At 39.8% G+C, this 16,949-nt stretch overlaps 1 protein-coding gene and 1 long non-coding RNA gene across 6 annotated transcripts in view; one reads left to right on the top strand and one right to left on the bottom strand.

The window, feature by feature from the left end:
- Nucleotides 1-16,949, top strand: part of LOC100712335 (syntaxin-binding protein 1) — an 83,923-nt gene that overhangs the window by 34,518 nt on the left and 32,456 nt on the right. For all 5 annotated transcript variants that reach the window (XM_005465417.3, XM_005465416.3, XM_003459729.4 and 2 more), the window contains 8 exons: nucleotides 2,325-2,401; nucleotides 2,837-2,915; nucleotides 5,042-5,145; nucleotides 7,127-7,275; nucleotides 11,753-11,837; nucleotides 12,371-12,501; nucleotides 12,638-12,745; nucleotides 12,883-12,943. In XM_005465417.3, the coding sequence (XP_005465474.1) occupies nucleotides 2,325-2,401; nucleotides 2,837-2,915; nucleotides 5,042-5,145; nucleotides 7,127-7,275; nucleotides 11,753-11,837; nucleotides 12,371-12,501; nucleotides 12,638-12,745; nucleotides 12,883-12,943 (794 nt within the window). The remainder of the gene's footprint in view (nucleotides 1-2,324; nucleotides 2,402-2,836; nucleotides 2,916-5,041; nucleotides 5,146-7,126; nucleotides 7,276-11,752; nucleotides 11,838-12,370; nucleotides 12,502-12,637; nucleotides 12,746-12,882; nucleotides 12,944-16,949) is intronic.
- On the bottom strand, nucleotides 15,568-16,912 carry LOC112841838 (uncharacterized). Its single transcript, XR_003213229.1, has 2 exons — nucleotides 15,992-16,912; nucleotides 15,568-15,914 (listed from the first exon to the last, which is right to left on the bottom strand). It is a non-coding gene; the product is annotated as an uncharacterized LOC112841838 (long non-coding RNA).

Raw genomic sequence — 16,949 nt, 5'->3', positions numbered from 1 at the left:
TCCCCACAAGTGGTGCTAGGATGGTAGTAAGGTGTTTCAAAATGTTGTAAGTGGCTGAGTTGATGCTACTGACAATGGGTCTGAGTGGCACACTTTCTTTGTCGATTTTAGGTAGTCCGTAAATGCAGGATATGGCATCCCCTGGGTAAAGGGCCGTCAATGATTTTGTCCTTTTCAAGGTCTTGAAGGCAAACTATAACTTTCTTTTTGTAGCTGCTTGTGGAGTCTCCTTTTAAATCTTCGTAGGTATTGTTGTCACTGAGGAGAGTAGTGATCTTTGTGTGGTAATCCGTTGTGTTTAGGACCACGGTGCACCTTCCCTTGTCAGCTGGTAGTTGTTAAGGTTCAAAAGTTGGAGAAAAGGAGTACGGAGGTCTCACCAGCAAATAACAACTCTGGTCCAGAAGATGTGATCAAAGCAAAGATTTATTGATTACACGCGTGGAGTCCGAAGCTGGGCAAAGTCAGCAATCGAACTGAACTTACAATAATTAGACAAAGGTTTTATATGGGTACAACAACAAAGCCCCCTCTTTTGCAAAAACAGACACAATACAACATACGTCAACCTAAACCACAAAATGTTCCTACTAACTTTTAACATAGTTTTAAGAACATTACGTCTCATCTCCATCCCGGTGTCGCACCATGAGCGCCTCCTTATCTCCCCGAACATCAGGTGCACTTCCTGTAAGCATCTGACAATATGCCGGCACAATTTGCAATTGCAGCAAAAACACATCTTCACTTCTTACCTACCAAAATAGATCTATTATGGTGTGTATGTGTGTGTGTGAGTGTGTGTGTGTATGTGGGTGCCTGCTGTGTAGGCTATGTATGTGTCATGACCTCGTCTGCACCCCAGCTCACCTCACACCTCTCGTCCTAGCCAGACATAAGGCCTGCGCACATACACAGCTGAACTCTGTGTGATTTCTAGGCTAAATGTCACACTCAAATGATGATACTCAAACCATGAAGGAAACTTACTCAAACTGAACATAAATGAAACTTAAGACTTACTCAAAAGGATATAAGGTGTAAATGATAAAAACTTAAATCTTAACTCTAAAGGATATAAGTAATAAAAGATAAAAATCACTCCAGGCGTATGTCATGTAAGCAGGTGTGTTGCCATTCCTTTCAGAGCTCCTGTCCTCCTCACCGTGTATTGGCTGATCCTTAACGCCTGCCAAGAGTTTCTGACCCTCAGTTGACCAGGAGCCACAGCTCTTTAATAAGCTCAAATGCAATCATGTATAAAAGATTAAAATCATTTTCATAACAAAAGTTCTCTCTTCTCAGATCTACCAATATGTTTGCTCGTCTCTACTACAGTTTAATCATTGAAAATTACACTGATCAGCATACTTTGTGGAAATTACAGATTACATAATGGCAAAAGCATTTTTCAGACCCCTCATAATATAGTGATGTTGTGGTCTTCTTTTCTTGTATTGTGAGGTTAGATGGAGGATCTTTGGCACTGGAGAGGGTGGCTGAAACTTTCATCCTGATTTGCTCTGCTTCTGTTTGTGATAATTTATGAATCTGGATGGTGGTTTCTGTGGCTGTGATGAGGTCCACTATGGGTACTTCAGACCCAGCCACACACTTAGAAGTGCCACCTCGACGGGACAAGACTCGGCTGTCCATCTGCATCTAAAGGTCAAAGGTCACTCTTTCCAGGATGCCAATGTTCACATTTTGGACAGAGAAGACAGGTGGTTTGAAAGAGAAATTAAAGAAGCCATCTATGTCCACTGTGAACGACCATCTTTGAACAGAGGCGGTGGTTTACGACACCAACTGTCTGCCATGGACTAGAAAACTGTAATATGCAAATTATGCAGGAAACCGTTCCCCACCTCAGACTCAAACACTGCAAATCTCTTCTACTACATATGCAAAAGTCATGTGAAAGAGTATGGAGAGATTTTACAGATGAGAAGCAAAAAAGAGCCGTCAGGTTCTCAAAATAAACCTTAGACTTAAACGTTAAAACAGGCTTTTCCCCGCAGCACGCCCTGTAATAAATACTCACAAAGAAAATGGTGACTGTTACAATGTATAGTTGCACGCATCGGTCAAAACATTAGACTCCAGGTACACGACGCGACAGCTGAAAACACTTCACGCGTCGAGTTGCCCGAGATTCACAGAATTTACAGAAAACTTAAAATTTTTGTGATTATATATCATTGTTGGGATAATAAATGTCTTACACTGGGATATGAGATTTTGTTCATATCGCACAGCCCTAAGCTGTGTTCTAGTTTAACCAGCCTGATGAACGCACTGACCTTGCTCTTTATCCTCTTCAGTTGTCGAAGATATAACAAAGCGGCGTGAACCTCTGCCCAGCATGGAGGCCATCTACCTGATCACACCCTCAGACGAGGTAAATAAAGCAGTTCCTCTACAGCAGGGGTGTCCAACGCCAGCCCTCAAGAGCTGCCGTCCTGCAGCTTTTAGATGCATCCTTGTTCCGACACACCTGAATCAAATGAGTGGCTTATTATCAGGCCTTTGCCAAACTTGATGGCATACTGAAGAGGTATCCCAACCATTTGATTCAGCTGGTTGGAGCAGCGATGCATCTAAAAGCTGCAGGACAGCAGCTCTCGAGGACTGGAGCTGGACACCTCTGCTCTATAGCCTCATTATGCGATTTTCTTCATTGCAAATTGTTTGTCCATCAAATTAGAAATGACACTTTCCTTTGATTTGAATACTTTATTACAATACATTTAGTTTGATGTTTGTTTTCAGTGATATGTAACTCACTCAACAATGTAGCAATGAATTATCATTCTGTTCATCTTTGCTATTTCAGTCTGTCGAGGGTCTGATTGAGGACTTCAGAGACCCTCGGTCTCCGAGGTACAAAGCCGCCCACGTCTTCTTCACTGACAGTGAGTAGACCAAAATCACACCCACAAAATACACGATTTAGTTTTATTTATATAATTCCAAGTCATAACACATGTGGTCTCAGGACACTTTCTATAACGAGGTTAAGACCATATCAGGAAATCCAACGCTACTTTCTTTAACTCGAGGCACGTGTACTGTATTTAAAAATCTTCCCAGGTGTCTTTGGTTTCTGTATTTTTTTCATCTGTCAGTATAGTTTTGCAGCTCTTACTGGCTGAATGATGCTGTTTTGTCTTTGTTTCTTTTTTCCATTGGGAAATAAATACAATTGAATAAATGTAACTGAAAGTAAAATATCCTAAAATTTTAAGTTTTACAAAATTTAAAATAATAAGCAGCTTTTAGCTGCTTATTATAAGCTAGTGTAAGCTATTATAAGCTAGTGTAAAATAGGCTCTTCTTTGAGGAGTCACTATGACTAATAAACACCAGTGCTAGTCCAAAATAGTAGATCATACAATACTGAAAACACATTTTAACAAAGTCCAACATGCCACACTGCAGCTGTGCTTTGTAGATAAGTGGGCAAAGTTAGAGTCATTTAATTCGTGGCAAATCCACATGAATATAGTATGCCTACATTTCCTTTTCAAAAAAGGAATCTAATTTGTCAGAGTGAGACAACAACAGGGGCCCTGAACACGCCCTGGTCCTCAAACAGCTACAGATGCATCACATATTTTCAATCATGCATGCCAGTATCACAGTATTTCACTATGTTAAATGACTTTGGTTGTGCTTTTGGCTTTTTTTCCATTCCTTTGGCGTGTTTTAGCCTGTTGTGCATGTGTAATGTTTGCCCAGCTTCCACAGCAGCATCTTGTTTTTTCCCCGCTGTGAAAGCTGAATGAATAAAACACCTCCACAGCAGCGCAGGCTTTTCTTCCCTTTATCTGCTTCAGTGCTATTTTACAAAGTGAATTACGTTTTTAAAGGTAGACACGTTCTCAAAATTTCATGACATTTTGCACACACAGACACAGGTCTGGTGGAAATGTGTGTGTTTTATTAAACTCAGACATGGTCGTTGCAACATGGCTCTATAGCAACACCTCGTTAATGAAGTTGGTCTTTAGCATCGTTTATGCTAGGTGAATGAAATTTGTTACACACATGTTACATCCCAAATGTGGAAAAAAAAAAAGTCTGTTGGCTCGATGATCCAAAGTTGAACTGAATTAAATTGACAATTTTATGGGGCTGATTTGACCATTTCCAGGTATTAGACCATTCCAAACTCCTCCTGGGGATTTTATTGGAATTATTGTTTGGACCTTGAGAGCTGGTCAGTCTCAACTACTGACCTTTTCCATTTTCATTAAATCTGTCTTTGGTGTAAGCAAATTTTTAATAATTTGCCATGGACCAAACCTGGCTGTGATAAGCCTTTGTGACTGAACACATCCATATGGTAATGTTTCATATTAGTCATAGCACCAGCTAGTGAGAACAGGGAGCAGGCAGGTACCAGTTCCACCTGACTGACCAGAACCATCTAAAACGTGGTCATGAAAGCCTTAAAAAGTTAAGTGTTTCTTTTTATTGCCACTTTATTAAGGAGGTGACCCTGACAGCATGATGAACTTTGCACAATATTTACTGTAACTCAAAGACACATTCCAGTCTGCTCCAAATGTCACATGTTTGACAAAAGTCATGCCCTGAAACCAAAAAGTATTCAAAGTATTCACTCGTCTGCCTTCAGACACACATGAACGTGAGTGACATCCCTTTCTTAATCCATATTAATATTATGGGATTTTTTGTCTTTGGCTGTATTTTTAATAATTTCTATATGTGGTATTCCTCTCTTTGACTTTAATAAGCTGCCCATTATTACTGTGAATATGGACAGAAAAACTACCTGTGCTTAATTATACTTTCACCTAAGACTGATTTAATGCGGTTATTTACAATTTTCACTGAAAAAAAACCCCACTCCTTTGTTCAAATGTGTATTTTGGACAGAAAAGGAAAAAGAAGCCAGAACAATAAATACCATGTTGAGCAAAGCAGATAAAATAAATGAAACATTTAATTCTTACTTTGTAAAACCTACAGTTTATCTAAGTAAACCAAAATGTTTTTCTTCAATTGCTTGCAGCAATCCCAGACTCTTTATTTGGACTCTTGACCAAATCCCGCGCTTCTAAAGCAATGAAGGCCTTGACTGAGATCCACATAGCCTTTCTGCCCTATGAGTCTCAGGTAAGACAGAGTTAGGCCCGGCCCACCATCAGTCATGATTGATGGGTAACAATACTCTTACTGAATGTTTTGAGATCTTTGTGTTTGTATAATTTGAATACAGATGACTGAATAGTCAATAAAATCTCAGCTGTCTTTCCACGATTTATTGAAGTGAATTACAAGTTGACCTTTCATGCTGCAAGAAAGTGAAGAGAAAAGAGCAACTGATTGTGCTGAAACCATGTAGCACATTTATGACCAGATTTAAGAACATTGCATTATTAATGAGTAGAAGGAGATGAATCAGCTTCTCACTATAGCACAAGGTTCTGAACATTTTACTGATAGCACGTCAGTTGTTGAAGCATGTATCCTACATGAAAACAACAGTTTGTCTTACATAATGCTGAAATCAATCACATGCAATAGTGCATAGCCTTCCATGTGTTGAGTTTAAAAACAATATATTTAAGATTTAAAGAGAAATACAGTTCTCTTCAGCACAAGTGTTCTTGTGCTACAGTGGCAATCTTAAACTAATATGAAAGTTTAGAGTTCAGCCACTGCAGAAAACTGTATCCTGTCAGTTATGTTTTACATACTATCCTACTCAGTGGAGCAGTTGTACTTTGCAATCCATTAAGTTTTGGTGAATTAGTGTTTAAAAAATGTCGATCCACACAGCTTATGTTAATGGTTTTGCCATCATTTTGATCAGTAAACACTGATGTAGCAGCATTTTCAGAACATAATTCATTTATTGAAAACAAAGAGTAAGAGACTAACAAAAAACCCTGCAGGCATGAAACGACTGAATACAGCAAAATATTTTTTAATTTTTTTTACTGTGCTTTTTTCTCAGTGAGTATTATTACTAGTTGTACTCCTGTTTGAAACTGACTTTCAAGCTGGGCTGACTGCTCGTGTTTCTTGCCGTAGTGCATTCAGTGTTCGTCTGCAAATGGGAAGCCACAAACACAACTTCATATTATTATTTTTTTATTCAATATAGCCAGTATGTCAGCAAACAGTTTAATTCATGATCGGTACACTGGATGAATGTAAGTTTGATGTTTTAGTGTGTTTTAACTCAGTTACCTCAGGAAGTGGAAATTGTACAAATGTTGCTGTAAAAGGAGGTGGGAATCACCAGCCAGCTCAGCTTGGGCAACATACTGAGCCCAAGTTGTTGCCCGATGCATCCATTGGAGTATGAAGTGTGTAAACAATAGACAGAAAACACTTCAGTCGAAAAACGCGTGAATGGGTGAATGAGGCGTTTTGAATACTCGGGATAGAAAAGCTCTCTGTAAGAACCAGTTTGTTTACAATTTAGCCCATGTTAAGATATTATCACAATACTTCACTCAGGATACAGTATCATTGGGAGTTTTGCAGTAACATGTATAGCAATTTATTACCCATTTTTAGCTCCAAATTATGTCCTCAAAGTTTGTTTGTCAATATTTGTTTTACACAATAAGATAAAGTTAGCTCAAATCTGCAAAGATCCAAGATCATCAGTTCAAACAATTGTACAGAAATCCCAGTTATTTGGATGTGTCACTACTTTACAAAGGTCTTGGAAAACCCAAACAATCACCCTCAATGACAGGACATTGATTAGGAATGTTTAGGCACAACCAGTAACCACCCAGACTCAGGCCTGCATTAAACTGGGAACTGCTGTAACACTGAAACACTGTGTACATGGGAGGTGTTGGGGATATATCCTGTAGTTTTGCCTCTGTATATCACTATACAATATTAAATATTAAATAAAATAGTCAGCCCAGTTATTGTCCAGTTATTTCTGAGCCTGTGAAAACTGGGCACTATGTAAAGAAATGGCTTTAATTAGTTAATGCTGAAATTCAGTTCGATTAAAGCTGAACCCCTGCACTTCAGTCGAGTATTGCTGAGTCTAACATCCAGTGCTGTGGTGCAGAGGGGAAACTATCCAACTGTGTGTCATCTTTGTACTGTTTTCTGTTGTCAGGTCTTCTCCCTGGATAAAGTGGATGCTTTCCAGGACTTCTACAGCCCCTTCAAGGCTGACGTGAAGAATAACATGCTCGAGCGTTGTGCTGAACAGATTGCCACCCTCTGTGCCACGCTAAAAGAGTATCCAGGAGTTCGATACAGAGGGTGAGCTCTTTTTCATTTTTTTAAAGACTGAATTGGGTCTCTATTTAAAAAGTCATGGGCTGTATCCCAATTCAGGGTCTGCAGCCTTAAAGTACGCAGCCTCAACGGTCCTCAAGGGCCGCGTACTCAAAGACCGCTAAGGCCGGAAGTGCGAGGCTTGTGAAATGGGACGGTCTAGCCTCCGTCACACTGCCCAGGTTGCCTAGCAACCATGATAGCTGGAAACGTGTGGTTGACAGAAATGAAGGGGAACATATTTTGTTCATTTGTTTGTTTGTTTCTACACGAGCTTTGTGTGATTTAATAAGTATCTGAGGCTGAGACCACAGGACTGTAAAACATCATTGTTGGCCTTCATATCTGTACTGAACAGTCATTGTAAGATTAGCTAGTAAATAACAATTAGCTAATGTTGTTCATGAGACTAAAGTCAGTGTAAATATGATATAGCCAATATTATAGTTATTATATTAATCATTATTAGTTATTACAGCAGTGAGTTTGAAGTCTCAAATCAAATCACTTTTATTGTCACATCACATGTGCAGGTACAGCACATGTGAGTGAACTCTGTGTCAAATACTGAGCTTCAGTAAAGATTCAAGCTGCAGTTATTTATATGTCCTATCACCTTAAATCTTCACTCAAAGACAAGTATCTCTGACAGTGTATATACAGATTTATTATATATAAGAGACAAACATTGTTCTTTCAATATGTTGGCATTACTAAATTTGGCCCAATGCTTACATATATGTGTAAAAAGAAAATGTACGAGCTGTGATAACTGTTTCTGATAGAATGAAGAGTAGACTGATATATGAAATATTCCTTTATTGGGTGAGAAAATCAGACCATGTCATAACTGCTTTAAGTCATACAGAATAGATATCAGAGCCTTAAACAGGCTGACTTCTGCTAAATGGGTCAAACTGGGCAGAAAGTCTACAAACACATAACATCCTTATAGAATATGATGTAACACTATAGATCAACTTAGCTCAGAATATATAAAGCATATAAACAATTACAGCAATATGATGCAACAAACACAGCAGTGCTACTGATCCAAAATACTCAAAGCTTCATAGAACTGAAACAAACATTTATTTTTAGCTCCATTCTGCTGCTGATACATACTTTAGGTTTCTGAATATTAAACTTGTTGCTGCCTTTCATAGTGTGTAACTTGAAGGCCCTGAGTACTTTCTCCCACACTGAAAACACTGGGATGATAACATTATTTGAACATTACCTAATAAGACTGATTCAGGACAGACAGTTAGTTATGTTAAACTTTCCTAGCAGTCCTTCACAAACAGGGAACAGTCTGTCTATTCTCTCCATCTGTCAGCTGCTGCTGGCTCTTCCTCCTCCTCTTCCTCACACACTGCTGAGTTTGTCCTGGTGGATCATCAGGGGTGCAAAGCCTCACAGATGATGTGCAGCAGTGGGTCCCTCAGTCTGTCCTCACTCTGGACACTTGCAGTTGTCACACATGGAAATCAAATGTGTGATAAGCTGCAGGATTCAAACACAAGTGTAACTTATAAATACATGTTCATACTTTTATTCCACAATCAGAGAGAAAGAAACAGAGAGAGAGTGCAGGACAGACAGACAGGTGACAGTCTCAGGTGTACACACTGCTACAAAACAGCACAAGAGAAGGAGGATTTAGTGTTTGTGTTATTACGAGTGCTAAACAAGAAGAGTTCCAGATGGTCCAGTGGACACATGTGTGACTCCTGTGATTAAAGCATCTTTCTTTCAGCTTAACGAGTGAACCGTCAGCTCGTTCAAACACACGTTAAAGTCCGTTTGGCTCGACACCACCGAACAGAGGCAGCAATATAACATAGCTAACATTAACAGTGCAGTGAATCCTGCTTGTGCCGTGATATTCAGGACTGCAAACCGAGCAGCATCACTGACTTTCAGCTTGTTGTGTTTGTGGATATATGACTGACTTTAATTATCCACAAAATCATCACATTCTCTGTAAGATTAAGGTCGACTACATATATATATATATATTTTAAAGTAAAGGCTTTAAAACCAAGTAAACGCTGAAAGTACAAACATCACTAATGTCACATAACTTTGCCGACATGTGGCCAACAGTAATGTTTTAATGTTCTTTATTATTAAACATTTGCACATAAATAAGTGGCATATTATTCAGTACTTACTTTTAACAGTTCAGTCTTCGGCCGCTCCGCGTCTGCCGTCTGCGGCAAAATTATCCACACCGACTGCCGCGCTATGAATTGTGGGATATGTTGGGCCACGAAGGCTACACTGCCACAGCCTTAAAATTCAGGGAAATGAAGGACGCATTTGAGGGCCGCATTTCAAGCAGCCTTTGAATTGGGACAGCCTTCGGCGCGCCGCTGTGACGTAATCGGCCTTAAAATGCGGCCTTTAAGGCTGCAGACCCTGAATTGGGATACAGCCTATGATCTCTGATCCTATGGGTCTACCCCAGTGGGCGGTGCAGAGTTTGGATGGAGCCAAAGGGGATTTGCCTAGAGAGGGACTAACTGCCTTTCTCCTCCGGGTGTCTACCCTGCCTCCTCTGATAAAAAATCAGGAGCCCTGAGCAGGCTCAGTGCTGTTCTGACCATTCCCTCAGTGCTGTTGGAATACAACTGGAGAATATAGCAGACTGTAGCTTTAGCAGGAGCAAAGCACTTGGATTATATTTATCTAATCAGCCTGCTACAAGCTGATGCTGACTTTGTTCTGATCTTTGTGAGGAAAACATTTGAAGAGGATGAGCACAACCAGATCTGAAGATTCACTTATCTAGCAGCATTCCTTGGAAATTCAATCCCCCAGGAATACAGTGGAAATCCAAAGTCTCTTGAATCTGTAATCTGTAATCTAACACGACACAAATGAGCAGAGAAAAATAGAGTAAAAGCATCAAAACCAATTTGCAGCTTCACAGTTTGTGGTCGATCCCTCTGGTGTGGTCTGTGCTTCAAATTCCAACTTCTTATTTCCAATCTTCTGACCTGCTCATCTTGCAGAACAGAATGGGAAGAACGACTTATCTCCTCTGCACAACACTTTTGTTCTTCTGGACATTACATCATTCGAGATGGCCTTAGTCCCACTGTGACATCCATTCACCGTTGTGGACACCTAATGACCCGAAGTCCAGCAGCACCTCAGCTTCCTCTCTGTGACTTTTCAACAAACATGATTTGAAACAAAGTTTAAAATGTAAACTTTAATATCACTTCATTTCATTTTCTGTCTTTGTATGATGCACTTTACAAGATTTGTGTGTGTGTGTGTGTGTGTCAGTCATAATATACTCAATACAATTTCTTTTCTCACTCACTCCCTGCTTCCCATCCTACACACACACACACACACACAAACTTGTTTAAGTCTAGATTATGTCTACACACACACTCATTTCAGAGATTACACCTCTGATCAAGAATGAAGATGTTTCATTATTAGCAAAAGCACATTTAGACTCTGTTTTCATCACTTTTAACATGAAAGGCTGGATGTTAAGGCCTTTTACCCTCTCTCACATGTGATGGGAGGTGAATCATGGGACTTCAGTCTCTGCCTCAGCTTTCTTGACAGGGTGGTGTATACATCTTCCTCAAAGTAGACTCCTCTACCAGAAGACGAAGAGGCTTGAGGGCGTTGCTCTGAGGTTTAGCAGTTTAGCAGAAGAGCACTGACACTGTACTCTCTGTTCCTGGAAAATGCTGGAGCTACTCTTCCTGTTTGGATGTATGCAGCACAAATGTTCTTGTAGTCCACTTGGTTGATCCAAGTGCTGACTCAGCTTGCATCGTCCCATCCTGCTATTATGTACCAGGCTGTCTGCAGGACGCCTGAAGCCTGCAGGTTGGGTCTTGGTGCCTGTGATAGACTCCTGTCTCTATCTGGATCTGGCACTGTTCTTGTGCTGCCTTGATCAGAGCTTCTGTGTTGTCTTTTAGGTTGGCATCTTTCCATTGCTTGTAAAGCCACGTGATGCTGGAATTTTGGGCGTAACCCTGCATGCATTGTGGAGAAAGTGACATCAATATCCTCCTGTTGTCAGCCTATTATTTCAGTTGAGTATCTGCTGACTGGGATATGTGTTGATATTCCTATCAAGGATATTCTTATTCCATCCCACTGAGCTGTCTTCTCGGCCCCTGTCTTACCCCATGGAGGAATCACACCGTGGGTAAAGTTTTTGTATATTTCTTGTGGTTCCTGTCAGTCTGTGAGATACTCAGGCCCCTCCTCTATCCTGCTTTCTAACAGCTTCCCCCCTTGAATTTGGATGACCTTCTTTTTGCCAACACTTATCCACTGTTTTATTAGAATCTGATTTCTAGATGATTTCTCTTCCTTGTGATTAAGCCAACTGTCTTCTTTCTGGCTATCACTTCCATGCTGTTTGATTTTTAAAATGTGCACCTGGATAAATGAATACGTGTGTGTTTTGGATTAGGGACTACAAAGACTGTGCAGTTCTGGCTCAGATGCTTCAGGAGAAGTTGGATGGCTACAAAGCTGATGACCCCACCCTGGGAGAGGTAATGAAGTGAAATGACTAGATAATGAGTGGAAGAACCAGATTAAGGTAAATATATGGAAACTTCTGAAACAAGAGAAAAACAGAGGAAATCACACACAATGGAATTCCTAAAAAATCGTACCCAGCTATAATCTGCCATAATATCCAGGTTGCTTTTATTGATCATTATGTCTTTTAGCAAGCTGCATTAAAAACTGTACAGGTATTACATGTGTTAATTAGAGCTAAGTAAGAAAAGAATAAACTAAACTAGTAAATAGAATTTCACTCAGCTGTAGTTTTAGTTTTCTGTGTTGGGGGAGATCAGCTGGACTGCTCCCATAACTCAAGCATCTACTACATCGCTGTTGAGTGGGTAACCATCCACAGAGGATGAAACAGACGTTATGGTCTGTCTGTGGGCTCCATTGTTCTTGGGGCAATAACTAAGCTGCTTCAGGGGTTCTTCCAAAGGTTAAACTGATTGCTGTTGGAAAAAAGACGTGTGTTACATGTTAAAGCAGTGTTTTGTATATGCTCTGGTGCCTCCAGGGTCCCGACAAGTCTCGTACTCAGCTGCTCATTCTGGACCGAGGCTTCGACCCCGTGTCACCTCTCCTGCATGAGCTCACACTACAAGCCATGGCCTACGACTTACTGGGTATCGAGAATGATGTTTACAGGTAGAGATGCTACTAAAGGAGGTCTGACATCTGCCACGTGTATTTTTTAATGTTATGACAGAAAGTTTGGGTCACACATATAGAAATAACAATCATGATGTGAAAATCAAGCAGTCTGTTAACACGTGTCTGTTAGGTTTGAGACCAGCGGGATGGGAGAAACCAGGATGAAGGAGGTATTGCTGGATGAGGATGACGATCTGTGGCTGAGTCTGAGACATAAACACATTGCTGAGGTGTCAACGTAAGTGGCTTTCACCTCCTGCTCACAAATGCAGTCAAACAAAGGATTAGTCCCTGCTGTTACTAAAGTGCTTCCTCAGGATACTGAGAACTGTTTTTTTTACTTCCCTTGTCCTCTTTGTGTTTCACTACCCACAGAGCTGTGACTCGTTCACTCAAGGAATTCTCTGCCAGCAAAAAGATGAACACTGGAGAAAAGGTAAAGGACACGGCGTGTCTCTGTGTTCAGCTTTCTGGGTCCTCTGTTTGTCCTTCACATAGTTACAGTGAAAAGAATATGACCAGATTCTCAGACAGTTCATATGTCGAGTTATCTAGCTAGTCATCAAAAGTCAGCATTATTAGTTTGACTAATAACCTTTCATTCACACTAGTGAGTCTCTTGTCTTTGTAGATGAAAGGTATTTGTTCTGTGTGTAGTCTCTGTAAGAAGCTCGGCACACTAAGAGGCCACTGTTAATGTGCACAGAATCTTCAGGATACATTTTTTTATCCGTAATTGGAAACTTTTGTTCTTAGAAATTTTCAGTTACAGGAAAAATATTCACAAACATACAAATCGATATGTACGCCAATATACTGAGCTGTAAACTTGTACTTTACTTACAACTACTACTCTACTAAGGAGTATTAGAGCCACATTCAGAAAAAAAGTTATTGTACATTTTGCAAATAAACTCAACATTTTTTAAATCAAACTTGAAATAATATTTATATTAAGTCAATGTGGTGATAAAAGGAGTTGTTAGTGCAATTCAGCTCCAATGGCTGCTACAAAATGCCTTGTGTAAATTAGTTAGTGAAATTGTACTTCTACTACTACTAAACACAAGTGTGGTGTAAGGATGTTGCAGAAACATGCATCCAATCAGAAGGCATACAGTGGGTGTAGTCATGGCGATGGCTATGATGCATGTTATATCAAAAGACACAATAAGACAGGCGATTGGGCTGTCTCACTGACCCATCAACACGAGGCATCTGCAGAGTGTGTAGCTGCAGTGGCAGCTGACTTAAAATGACAAGTTCAACTTTATCCTGAAAAACACTGTTTCGACGTTACTCTCAAAATGAACAATGCATTTCTTTCCTAATCCACTGTGGATTTACACCTGCTTGATTGTCTCTGGTGACAAATTCATGAATTTGCATGCTTTGACTTTTCTAACACTTCTTGTGCAGATACCTGAAACCCTCATTCCTCATTAGGTCCAGTAGCAAAAATGAGAGTAAACAAGCATTTTGGCTATCAGTAATAATGTTAGCTAACTAGCACTCTTGCATAAATAACACTGATCAGTGTCTTTCTGTGACATCAGTGTGTTCTCATGCAGTTTGGCCCATTGTTAGCAGCAAAAGAGGACTGTCAGCTGACATCTGAGCCCTCACTCTCAACCACAGGACTCAGGGACACCAGGACATTCCACTTTAAATGATGCAAAACTAATCTTCCTCAGTACCTTCTTGCTTCATGCACCCATGGTGCCAGTGCGCTCTGCCAGCCTGCATGTAGGCTATATCAAAAAAGAAAACACAAATGATATTGACCCACAAGCTCTTCTGCACTGCGTCCCAGATTACCAGTCCAGCCCTGTTCTTACCAACAGCCAAAATGATCGTTCGCTCTCAGTTTTGCTTATGTACCAAGGAATGAGGGATTTCCAGAGTCTGCAGTGATTTCAGTAAGAATAATGGCAGGGACTTGAAAGAGACAGTGTGTTTCTCCCGTATTAGCTCCTCTTCACTGGCTCCCTGTCAAATCCAGAATCAAACTTCAGATCCTTCTCATCACATACAAGCTACCACACCCCACCTTATCTTGGTGACCTTATAGCACTGCACTGTTCGACTTTTCATCTCCACTTTACGGTAACATACTGGCATCACTGTTGCCAGCGTCATACCGTGACGCCGTATTACGGTAGCTTACCGTTCTGCAGGATGATACCGTTTTTTGCTGTTGTGGTATAATACTCTTGGACAAATTATGGTAACGCACCGTAGCTTTTTTTTACGGTATCTCACTGGCGTCACTGTCACCAGTGAGATACCGTTATGTCGTAAATTACGTCAACAAAGTAACATCATATTGTGATTAAGAAATTGGTATACTACCATTTATTCACGGTATGTCACTGTAAGCCCGCTGCAAGATAATAAACTGCAATATATTTACCAGTAACTTACCGTTATCACGCATCATCAGTACCAAAAATATTAATCTCTACTAGAGGATACCGTGTTCCTACAGGCGGTCATTTACTGTTTAACACGTCGTAATTTACCGTAATTTAAGGAAACAGTAACATACTGTAAGAGACTGGAGGGTTCCAAAAAAAAAAAAATAATTGTATTGTATTAAAAAAAAGGTACCATTTATTTATTTATATAAAAACATGTATATACCCACTAAAGATCGATTGATCGAGATAGATAGATAGATACACACACACAATAATTCATGTGCTTTACACCACTTTTTATTTCTGTTCTGATTTTTCCCTGCAGAAATACACATTTCCAAAATCCAGAACTGAAAAGAACTGAAAACATATTTTCATTGAGGAAGCACTTGTTTTTACTAAACCATGTAATCCATTATTTTCTCAGATGGTTGTACAAACAATAACAATATTATGTCATATTTATATCATAAAAGCCAACATATGCTCAAGTGATGAGTTTTCTTAGTTATATTTTGTAGGGTCTTAAACCTACACTGTGAAGTGCCCTGGCATTCATTTTGTTGGCACCATACAAATAAACTGAATTGTAATGAATAGAACATCAAGCCCCACACTTCTGCCTGTATACACACTTTATCCAAAATACTGGCTCACACCACCAAATCAATGCACAAAGCAGGGTCCACAAGGACATGGATGAGCGTGTGTGGTGTGAAGGAACTTGACTGACCTGCACTGAACCCTGACCTTGCTTTGAGGACTGAGTTCATTGATTTGTAGGGTGAGCCAATACATGTGACAATTAAAGTGTAAGTAGCTGAAATAATTTTTAACAAACGGGTAAAAGAAGGAAAAAGAAAATCAAAACTGTTGCACTCAAAAAACCTATTGGACAGAGACAGCGTCTTGCAAGATGGTGAGAGAGCTTGTCTTCATTGTTGTTCGTCTTGTGTAAATGTCCAGAAAGCATGGGCCATGGATCATCTGTGGAGACACAGGAAACAACACATTGGTCACTTAAATTAAACAAGAAATTCACTATAAATGGCAACAACAGTTACCTAATTTGAAGTTTTCCACTCAAATTCAGTAAGCCACTGGAGGAAAGTTGTGACATGAAGGTTAATGTGAACAACCTTTCACTTCACAGTGGTCCCAGTCCTTCTGCTTGTCCCAACCTTGGAGATACATTTTGTTCCCTCTTCAGGGTTTATCCTTACAAAAAACCTTAAAACATGCCACAATAAATAGTAACATACAGTAACATTGAGTTGTGATTTGAAATAATGAGTTACTTAGGGATAATTTATTCATCATCTATCACTATTAGCTGACTGTTCAAACATACTTCTGAATCAGTTCCAATGTTGCACACGCTGACTCCTGGTATTCCAGGTTCAATACATAGAATGAACCAAAGAAGACTGACATCGCATCAGCAAAGGTGTTCTCTTTGTCCAGCTCAACAATTACACGCCCCTCTGCACTCACCATCCAGCTGGTGGCGGTCATTGAACTTTGTCCTGTATGTATAGGGGCAACATGTTGTCATTATGCAACATAAAATAATTTCAATACTTCACTTCTTCACACTGTCTAGATAGTCATAAAGCAAATAGCTACGTACAGTTAATTATTAATGGCCTTATGTACATAAGTCCGTTTTAACATATTATAATTGTACATAATTGGGAATTATTCTGCACATTAAACACACCTAACAAAGAGTCAGCCCAATTAAATTACCGGAGATGAATCAACTGTATGGTTATTTCAGAGTTTATAGTGTGTGCTGCTGTTAAACTTTACAGTATTGACTTCAGTATTTCTGCTGTTGGTGTAGCTAGACTACCATGTTGATCAGTAATATGTAATGTGAAATGTGATATTGTTACCTTGCTGGGTTCACTGAGACACATGTCCAACAACCTTGGTTTATAAAGGAAATTACAGAAATTTGAGCTACGAAAAAAGAGACTGGATACCTGCATCCACGAAAAGCTCCTGTGCCAAACAGAA

Source organism: Oreochromis niloticus, linkage group LG12, assembly GCF_001858045.2.
Source record: "Oreochromis niloticus isolate F11D_XX linkage group LG12, O_niloticus_UMD_NMBU, whole genome shotgun sequence".
NCBI lineage: Eukaryota > Metazoa > Chordata > Actinopteri > Cichliformes > Cichlidae > Oreochromis > Oreochromis niloticus.
The sequence above is the reverse complement of the archived record's forward strand: the minus strand, read 5'-3'. Positions and strand labels throughout refer to the sequence as shown.